Here is a 10,924-nt window from a genome sequence, read left to right as displayed (position 1 = left end):
GTTCTCATTATTAAAGGGCTTGTGATGTAGTTGGAAGACATAAGACACATACTTAAAAATGAAACAAGGAATACAATGTTATATATAATATTTGACATTGGATGTGATAGTCAGGAGGTGATGGGATTTGATCTGGGCCCCAAAAGATGGGTGGAGCTTAGATTCAGTAGAGAATAACATGGGCATTCTTGATTGGGGTATAAAAGAAAGAAGGTGTAAAGGTGTAAGAGGTCATGGTTGGATACATGTTTATCTGGTGTTGAGCTTTGTATAGGGTATTAGTGGCGCGTAAGGCTGAAAAGGTTGGTCCCCCCACCCTGTCGCTTTCCTCCACCGTCTTTACCAAAAATTCTGCATATCTAGAAAGAGGAAGTCTCCCCTGCTGAGTGTGCAGAGAGGAAGCACAAGAAAGCTCTGAGGCCTGTGAGCTGAAATGACTGCTTTCATCCATGAGCCAATGCAGAGGCAACAGGAAGATCAGTGCACCAACCAGACTGGGGCCCTCCGCCCAGAGGGTGTCACCACCGAAGCTAAAAGAGTGTCTGGGGAGATCAGGCATTGCTGACTGGATGCTTGTCTCTCTTGGTGGCCATCATGTCTTTGACCTCTGCCTACCAGCATAAGTTAGCAGAGAAGCTCACTATCCTGAATGATCGAGGTCAGGGGGTTCTCATCCGCATGTATAACATCAAGAAGGTAAGCAGGAGCAACTGGGCCAGTGCTAATTATTCCAGCGGTAGTAAGGCAGGAGACCTTGAGGCCAGCAGGTCCAGCAGGTAGAGTGTCTCCTCTCATCCACTGGTTTAACTAGCCTGCAATCGCTCTCAGATTATGTAGGCCGGCCGGTGCTGGGAGGCAGAAGGAGAGGTTTCTTTTCAGGGCTTCCCCTTCCTAGATATGATTTTCACCCCAATGGGAGTGTCTCTTTCTTGCTGGGACTTGGGGTAGGGGTGGGAGTGGGAAATAGTTGTGTTCCGAGTCACTAGGATAAAGATCTGAGGTCTAGAATTCTGGGTTTATTATTTATTGCTGACCCTCCATACACTGAGGATATTTGCAGTTGTGTTTTCTGGCAAAAACATTTCCACAGAAGCACTTCCCTAAAATGTGAAAACAAAATTGTATAATATTTAGATAGAAAAGCGTAGGTGCTTTCTGATGTTTAGGACAATTCATACTAACTAAGGGGCTGAAGGTGCTAGGCAAAAGCAGTGTGTGTGTGTGTGTGTGTGTGTGTGTGTGTGTGTGTGTCTGTGTGTTTAGGCTGGGAACTGTGGAATTGGGAGAAGCTGGTGGCAAGAGGTGGGCAAAGGACTGGGCAAGCCATAGGGAAGTAAAGCGGTAAAGATGGGTGGGAGTGGGGAGATCCTGGAAGAGAAAATAGGGGACTAGGAGGAGGGAACTTCCGTGCATTTTGTAATAAAATAAATCACCAGGAACATGGTTTCTCTGTTCCCGTGTGTCCTGTAAATGCCCTTTGGGATGGGATACTCATAATGGACATAGTTGTGACACTGACAAAGACTAAATCCTGAGCAGCTATTCTTCTCGCTCCTTCCGGCTTTGGTCGAGGGGTGGGGAGAAAGCTTCCTCTTTGTGCTGGGCCAAGCAGACATTAAGCTTTACCCAGCAAGACAAGATGCCCATTTGTCGTTTAGGTCTTTTGATAGTTGGCTTAATGTCCTGGAGCTTGTTCCTGACCTATTCTCATGCTTTTATAATTAAATCCCATATTTATTTTTCCTAAGAAATTGTGAGAATGAATGATGCAGGAAGAGGTATGTGTCTGTTGGGCAGGAGAAAGGGTAGAGATATAATGTGGTTTTTCTGTGCAGACTTGTTCAGACCCCAAATCCAAGCCACCTTTCTTACTGGAAAAGTCCATGGAATCATCTCTTAAGTACATCAACAAGAAATTTCCGAACATAGATGTTCGAAACAGCACGGTGAGTTGCTCTGCTCTTCTCTCCTTTCTCTGAAATAACTATGCTTAGTTGGCTCAAACTCTCCTCTTTTGACTGCCTCCCTTTCAACATGGCAGGGGGTGGAGTAGCCTTCTTTTAGTTTTCCTAGGATCCATCACAGGGCTTTCAGTTGTTGTGGTTTTGAGAATTCTGAGAGAAAAAATGGGATTCTCCCAGGATAAGCTGGAGCAAAGCATTGTCCCTTTCTCTACTGTAGATTCATGATCACATTTTCTTTTTGTAGAGGAAGATAGCTCTATTAACCCAGCAGGGTGCATATATTTTATTGCTGTTCTTATTTCCCACTCAGTGTTTCCTTGTAACTTGTCTAGGAATTATCCACCAAATGGAATATCCTGTACTTTCCCTTATTAAATGTTGGCCTTAGATTTCTCACCCATCTTACCTGTACCATCTTCTCATTTTGTTTCTTTTGACTTTGATATAAATTGCAAACCTCTTTGGCTTGAAGTGTCCTTGAAATCCCTTTCATTTAACCTTCTATATCTAGTTAGGATCACATGCAACGTTCCTACCTGGCTGTTAAAAGACCTTTGGAGAGTTGGAGCATTTTTTTAATGCAATTTTATTGAGATATATTCACACAGCATAGAAATCACACAAAGTATACAATCAGTGGTTCATAGTATCATCACATAGTTGTGCATACAGCCCCATGATCAAATTTAGAACATTTTCATTTCTTCAGAAAACAAATAAAAATAAAAAAGAAAATCCATGTCCTTATCCCCCCAATATTACTGACTCATAGTATTGGTGTAGTACATTTGATACTGTTGATGAAAGAATATTAAAATATTACTGTTAACTTAGTCCATAGTTTGTAATAGGTACATTTTTTCCCATATACCCCTTTGTTATTAATTCCTTATAATAGGGTCATTCATCTTCTCTAGTTCACGAAAGAACTTTTTTATATTTGTACAGTTAATCACAGATATTGCCCACCACATAATTCACTGGGTTATATATTCCCATGTTTTAACTTCCAACTTTCCTTTTGGTGACAAACATGACTGTAAACTTCCCACACTCACCCACCATTCAGCACTGTTCATTATTTGGGGAGTTGGAGAATTTCCAGTTTCCTCTGTCAGTGTATTTCTACCCTAAGAATGTTTTACAGATAATGCTTATTCTTCTTGAGTTATTTTGATCAACTGTCATCTTATTTTGTGTTTTTAATTTTGTTTTGTGTTTTATGTTTCTCTCAGCAACATTTAGGACCAGTACATCGGGAAAAAGCAGAGATAATTAGATTCCTCACCAACTACTACCAGTCATTTGTGGATGTCATGGAATTTCGGGTGAGCTCTTTCTAACCTAGGTCTCCAGCAGAGGCACCATGCTTCAGACACTATTCCCTTTTAAGTAGATGTTCATTTATGTTCCTTAATATAGTTACGTTAAAAAATAAGAAGGATATACTGATGTGATATTGTACTGATATCTAAGTTGTATTGTTAAATGATAGCATGTTACAGAATAGTATATAATACTAGTTGTATTTAAAGAGACACATAAGTTTATAAACACATAGTTTTAGTATATACATAGGAAAAATTTGGAATGTTATACATTAAAATGTTAAAAATAATTATCTTTGGGGTGAATTATGATTTGCTTCAATTTACTAGACTACATTTTTGTATTATTTGAGTTTTTAAAACATTTTAAAAATTTTCCTCCATATTTTATTTCAAACCTATTAAAAATTATCAGAGTAGTGCAATGAATATTGTTGGTATCTTGTCACATTTGCTTATCTCTATTTCTCTATTTTTTTTCCAAACCATTTGAGAGTTAGTTGCAGACATCGTGACATCCCCCACCTGCACTCCCAAATGGTTTAGCACGCATCTTCTAAGAACAAAAACATTTTCTTACCTAACCCTAATACAGTTATCATGCTCAGAAAATGTAACTTAGCTACAATATTATTAGTTAATATGCAGCTTATATTCACAGTTCTACAGTTGTCTGAAGGATCATACCTTGAATTTAATTGTCATGTTTCCTTAGTTTTTAATCTAGAATAGTTCCCCAATCTTTGTCTTTCCATGACACTGACTTTTTTGGACAGTTCAGCCTAGTTATTTTTCAGAATATCCCTCAATTTCAACTTGTCTAATTTGTAATAGATTTTGTTAGGAATACTATAGAGGTAATATTTTATTTGAGTTTTTGATAATGGGCATGTACTATTTTTGTTAAACAAAATATCTTGTATGTTAAACTTATATAATACAGTGTTTTCTTAAAGGCAAATTGATACTGTGTTTCAAAAGTCTTAAAAATGCATGCTTTTTAATGTAGCCATTCTTTTAAAAATTTATCTTAAGTTAATAGGTAGGAGTACAAAGATATATGTACAAGAATGTACTCTGTTACATTACCTATTATAGCAACAACTTGATAATAACTGATGTATCTAATAGTAGAGGTTTGGTTAAAAGTATAGAGCATATGCCTATATATGAATTTTATGTAACTGTTAAAGATGATATATATTCATATTAATTAGCATGGAAAAATATTCTTCACATATTGTTTAGTGTAAAAGCAAATTACAATACAGCTTAAGAACTAACATGTCACCAAAATGTATATTTACATAGTTAAACATGCATATAGAGAAGATGGGAACTTCTACTTGGTGCTTTTATGAGTAGTTTCAAAAAATAATTCAAGTTATGCTTGCCTGTATTTTCTAATTTTTCTACAGTGAATGTGTATTATTTATGTTTTCAAGAAATAATGCAAATTTTAGTCCTCTTTGCCTCTGAGTAATCCACACTTGTAGTCATTTTCATATGATATGCATAAAGGCATGGGGCCCTGATCTAACCCTAGGGAGCTAATCCAGGACATTCACCAGATCGCAGATGATGAGAGAAGTGGGGACATGGAGGACTGTAAGCTCTGAAGGAGGGTCAGGTCAGAGGGGACCAATTTTGGAATTGAAAGCAGTAGTTACGAAGAAGATTGGCATTGGTGGAGACAGTTGAAAGAATGCTGCAATCATGTGAAAAAAAATCTCTTATTTGGGAAAATTGGAGTCCAATTTTAGGACATCTGAAGATTACTGTGGTGGTAGAGTTTTGAGACTAAGGTGTTGGGTCATTTAGGACAGGAAGGGAAAGAGGTTAACATAGAAGTTTTGAGTCAGACAGATCTGGTTTGAAATCTCAGCTTCACTACTTAAAAGTTGTGTGACTTTAGGCAAGGGACTCTTTGAATCCAGTTTCCTTATCTATAAAATGGGGAAATAAGAGTTACTTAAGTATTTGTGAGGATTAAATGAGATAATGCATGGGAAGCGTCTAGCCCAGTGTTTAGCATGTAGTAATGTAATAGGCCAACAAATGTTAATTCCATTCCCTTTTGATTCCTTGTATTCAGAGTAAATGACCTTGGTAGTGACAGTAGTTGTATGACTGATTGAAAGTGAAACTCAGCTATATCCCTGGGGAATTGCATTGCAGGTAGGCGTTGTAGAAAGGCCCTATAGCACTTGCTATTATCAGCCATTCTGGCTGGTGTGTAGTGCTATTTCATTGTGGTTTTAATTTGCATTTCCCTGATGACTAATATTGTTGAACCTCTTTTCATGTGCTTATTGGTTATTCCATTTCTTTCGTGAGGTGCCTATTCAAATCTTTTGGCCACATCTTTTAAAAATAAAAATATGTACTCTTTGATCCAGCAATTCCACTCTTGGGTATTATCCCTTAGAAATGGAAGTACCAATATGCAGTGACAGGGCCAGAAACTGGGAACAAAGACAGTGACCCTCAGTGGGAAAAAGGCTGAATGAATTATAGTACAGCCATACCATGGACTATTATGTGGCCATTAAAAAGAACACATTAATGCACTATCAGAGGACTTTGAGGAATTTTAGCAAGTAAGGTTGAGTGAGAAAGGCAAAAATGTCAAGAAGGGTATAATATTATCTCAATTTTGTAATGCAAACATGACCAAAAAAATTTCTTTCTCTCCTTCTTCCTCTTTATATGAATAGGGTTATATAATAGGGAGTAAAATAAGAAAGAACGTTCTAGGTTATTAAACTAGTTTACCTGGGGGATGGGCAGAATGGAGGATGGGTGCTGATGTGAAGTGGGGGGGAAGTGTCCACAGTAAAACTGCATATTTCATATGATCTTATTTATGTAAAAATTTACATATATATATATAAGGGATCCCTATTACACTAGAATAAAGGTTAAATGAAATGAAGGCGAAGTATCTAATAAGTACTTAACACATTGTAGGCGGTCAGTAAATAGAAATGCGTAGTTAGTTGGGTAGTGTTCTCATTTGTCATTGATTAACTCCTGAGAATAGGAGATGGACTCCAAGAATGGACTTACTTTGGAATTCATCAGTAAAAATGGGTTTGATTTTTAGCATTTTTCTAATAGCCTATCAGATGATCTTTTTTTTTTTTTTTTTTGGTAGCTTTTTTTGTGGAGGAAGGAATGATGGGGATGATAAGCTTGGAGAGAGTGTGCATTATGTAGTAGTGATCTGTGCTTGTGGAAACATGGGCATGTGAGCAGATGAGCCTGATGTGGGCCCACTGAAGGCTTACCGAGGAGGAACGTCTTTCCTTGATTTAACAAGGCTTCCCTTCTGTTACTCAGTGGCTCTCGTGGTCCTGTAAGGGAGACAACCTTTCCTCTCAAATTCTGGTAGAACTTGTTACCTTCTCTTTATTCTTTCTTCATTCTCATCTCTGATTCTACCTTCAGGATCATGTATATGAACTTCTCAACACCATTGATGCCTGCCAGTGCCATTTCGATATCGTAAGTCCTTTTCAATTCTCTTCCACTCTAGGGCCCCAGAAAACGTTGGGACAGTGTGGGGTGGGATAGGGCTAGAAGAATGGGTAGTTCATATGTACCTTCTCAGAACTATAAATCTTTTATAAAAAGTGCTGGGGTTATTTATATGTTATATATTTGTATGTTAAGCAGATCAGCCATGTGATTTATTTAATGCGAAATTACACAAAAATCTTATTCCACATCCCCCAGCTCCCCAAATACTACCTTATTTCCAGACCTCCTTGTATCTTGAGCTCACTTTAGCCCCTGATTTTGTTCCATTTTTCTCCTTGTAAATTTTAAATCCTGTTAGTTCCTACTTCTAAATAGACCCATTTAGAGTCTGTTTAGCTCCCTCTGGAATGGCCGGGGAAATAGGGGTATTCAAATTAATTGGCTGTGATGTCCTTGGATTCCTATGTATTTTCCTCAAGAATCTCAACTTTGACTTCACTCGGAGTTACCTGGACTTGATTGTGACTTACACTTCAGTTATTTTACTTCTGTCTCGGGTTGAGGATCGTCGGATACTCATTGGCATGTACAACTGTGCTCATGAGATGATGCATGGACATGGGTGAGTCAAGGGGATGCACTATATGAAGAGTCTTGCACATGGTGCTATGAGATAGAGGGTGGATTCAAAGGAAATAGATGCCATGTTTCCTCATGTGAGAATCTGTACTCTACATGATGATCCAGGCAAAACAAAACAACTTAGAATACTTATAAGGGCATACACCCACACGTGTGCTTTTACATATAGTTAACTTTTGAATATCTGCTAGTGGATTATACAGTTTGCATTGCGTCTGATAAATTTTTAATCCTGGGCTGACTTCCTCTATGCTTTTCAGGTTATTATAAAAACAAAGAAAAATCTTTTTTACTATTTGTGGGAATAATATTAATAAGGTAATGTCATTAGAGGTAAGTAATGTATGATAATACATTTGAAGCCAATATAAATGGTTTTTGGATTATATGCAATTTTATCCCCCTCCATTAGTGCAAATATAAGGATTTAAGGGATGAAAAATGAAGACCAGAGGAATCAGAGGGGGCTGTGGCATATTGCTCTGTGTGTGTGTGTGTGTGTGTGTGTTCCCATGCATCTACATAGATTTGAGATGTCTTAGTTTTCTGGCTGCTAAAACAAATACCAGACAATGGGTTGGTTTGCTTCTTCCCACGTTCGATATCTTCTGCTTGTCCAGCAATCTTTGGGGTTCCTTGGCTTTTCTGTCACATGGCAGAGTTCCATTGACTTCTAGCTTCTTGCTTCTCCTGTGGCTTCTTTCTGTGGCCTTCTCTATAAGGCTTCCAGTAATAGAATTAGGATCCATTCTGATTCATTTGGGCCACAACTTTGCTGAAGTAACCTCATCAGAAAGTTCTGTTTACAATGGGTTTGCCCCCACAGGAATGGATTAAGATGAAGAACATGTTTTCCTGTGGTACACAACTCCAAGACACCACACCAGGCACATGCTTTACCCATTAATTTTGAATGTTTATATATCCTTTTGGGTTGTATACAGATTTGAGTCCAGGTATATTAACTTGAATTTCCAGCTAATCAACAATAATTCATGTATCCATGTATCCAACCCTATTTCATGGACCGGGTCCAAATTGTGTGGCTCTAGCCAACCACAGCTTTGTACATTTGGGCCTGGGGTGGGACATCTGTGTATGTTATTCATAGTTTAGTATATATGTCTTTGGAGGTGGTAGGGAATGTCATTCTATGCATGCATCTTTATCCTGTATGTCATGATTAGAGGGGCATTGTGCCTGGAGGCCTTGGTGAACTTATAGATTGCTTGAAGGAGGCCTATAATTCCTCTTCCTTCTACTTTCTTCCAGTGACCCCAGTTTTGCTCGTCTGGGTCAGATGGTCTTGGAGTATGACCACCCTCTCAAGAAGCTGACAGAGGAGTTTGGGCCCCACACAAAGGCAAGTTTCCTGAGAGAGTGCAGAATCTTCAGATAGAAGTATATTGTCCCTATTATTGTCATTAAAGATTTATTGTTTTTTTCCCACAGGCTGTGAGTGGGGCTCTCCTTTCTTTGCACTTCCTCTTTGTCAGACGGAATCAGGGGGCTGAGCAGTGGCGTAACGCCCAGCTTCTGAGTCTCATCAGCACCCCTCCAGCCATGATTAACCCTGCCAGTTCAGATACGGTGAGTTCCCTTTTCCTTTTGTTAGTGGAGACATTTCCTTTGCTAAGGCATCTCTGTATAGGGTGCTTCTTTCAGGAAATATCAGCCCTAGCAGTGCCATTGCCCTCTTCTAAGATAGGCCTCTGAAATTGATCACTTCCTGTAGCCAAAAAGTCACTGTTGGACTGGTTGGTGCTTTTGCTTGGACCAGGATTAATACGTGCCTGCCTATAGAAGGATTTTAGTAAATATTTATAGAATGAATGAATGGATAAATGAATGGTGGAGAAACAGAGTCATTAAGTACCTGTTTAGTTCAGCAGGAACTTGAGCTGCAGAGTCAATCAGTTAAATATTTTTTTTTCAACTACTATGGGTTCAAAGTCTTTCCTTCAACTAACTTATAGTGTATAGGAAAGATATGCCATGTAGTCGTAAAAATACAATTCATGGTACAAGATGTCATGAGTGTCAGATGAGTGATTTGCATTTTAAGTGGCAAAAGAATCCTAAGGAAGGGAGGAATCATGAGAAGGTTTCATCAAGTATTGCTCTCCTGTTATTAAAAACATCTGAACACTTGAAGAGAAGTTATGTTACACCTTTTGTTTGTCTTGGTTCCCAGCCCAAACTCTTTTCCCTTTTCTCCACTATATTCCTTTTTCCTCACTCTACTTCCAGCGCGTCACCTCCATTATTGACAGGTTTCCCAGCTATTATCTTATCAATCTTATCCAGTCTGGTAAAATAATAGTTGGTTTTGATAATAAGATTCTAGCACGACTGCCCTTGTCACTTTTCTCTTTTAGGGGAAGACTAAGTTAAATAACTGCTTGACCATCTCCACTTCTCTTTTCACAGATGGCTTGTGAGTATCTGTCCATGGAAGTGATGGAGCGCTGGATTATCAGTAAGTTGTGTGAGATTAGGTGGGAACGGATGTAGCAGCATGTTACAATGGAGAGCAAGTTCTAAAAGTCTTTCCTCACTGTTTTGCTCACCTACAGTTGGGTTTCTTCTTTGTCATGGTTGCCTCAACTCCAATAGCCAGTGCCAGAAGCTGTGGAAGCTGTGTCTGCAGGGCTCCCTGTACATCACTCTCATCCGGGAGGATGTTCTGCAAGTGCACAAGGTCACTGAGGACCTGTTTAGCAGTTTGAAAGGGTGAGAAACACAACAGCCAAACTGATCTTTTGGGTTTTTCAGCTGCCCCTCCTTACATCACTTTATAAATCTCCATGAGTGCCCTTACGAGTATAGGTGGTAAGAATTAATTCTAATTCTTGAAGAAATATTTATTTCAGTACATACTATTTGCTAGGCACTTCCTGGCTTACAGGGTACAATAATTGATATAGTAGCATAGAGGTTAATAGCATGGACTGTGAAGCCAGATGCCTGTGCTTGAACTCCAGCTCTACCACTTGCTAGCTGTGTGATCCTGGGTAAAACACTTCATTTCTCCATGCCATGACTTGATTACCTCCTCTATAAAATGGGAATAATAATAGTATCTATCTCATAGGGTTGTTATGAAGAATAAAAGAGTTACTATTTTGTAAAGCACCTAGAGAAGTACCTGGCACATTATAAGTGCTATGTGCCTGTTAAATTAAAAAAAAGGCAGAGTTCCTGCTCTCAAGGAGCTTACAAGTTGATAGAAAACAGACAAACAAGCAGTAGTGATACAGTAAGAGATTGTGGTATGTAGAAATATTTGGAAGGGCACTTAAACTGGCCTTAGGAAATCCAGAAAGAGTGAAACAGGTGAAGTGCATGGGGGTGGGGGTTGGGGGGGAGGAAGGGTAGAAAAGCAGAGATGGAGCTTAAGGCAGAGAAACTATCAAGGTTCTAAGAAATTCATATAGGTCAGCACATGGGCATCTGTGTTATGAAGGTGGAGATGTCAAGAGAAGCATTTGGAGAGGTAAATTTGGG

At 38.8% G+C, this 10,924-nt stretch overlaps 1 protein-coding gene across 1 annotated transcript in view; it reads left to right on the top strand.

Moving 5' to 3' along the window:
• Window positions 1-533: 533 nt before the first annotated feature.
• NCKAP1L (NCK associated protein 1 like) overlaps window positions 534-10,924 on the top strand; it is a 41,065-nt gene continuing 30,674 nt past the window's right edge. Inside the window, 9 exon segments of the mRNA XM_037846561.1 lie at window positions 534-696; window positions 1,836-1,946; window positions 3,200-3,292; window positions 6,743-6,799; window positions 7,255-7,397; window positions 8,690-8,780; window positions 8,870-9,007; window positions 9,848-9,896; window positions 9,994-10,150. Of these exon segments, the coding sequence (XP_037702489.1) occupies window positions 595-696; window positions 1,836-1,946; window positions 3,200-3,292; window positions 6,743-6,799; window positions 7,255-7,397; window positions 8,690-8,780; window positions 8,870-9,007; window positions 9,848-9,896; window positions 9,994-10,150 (941 nt within the window). The 5' untranslated portion in view covers window positions 534-594.

This window comes from Choloepus didactylus, chromosome 8 (genome assembly GCF_015220235.1).
Source record: "Choloepus didactylus isolate mChoDid1 chromosome 8, mChoDid1.pri, whole genome shotgun sequence".
Classification (NCBI taxonomy): Eukaryota; Metazoa; Chordata; class Mammalia; order Pilosa; family Megalonychidae; genus Choloepus; species Choloepus didactylus.
Note: the sequence above shows the minus strand (reverse complement) of the source record. Positions and strands in the feature narration are given on the sequence as shown.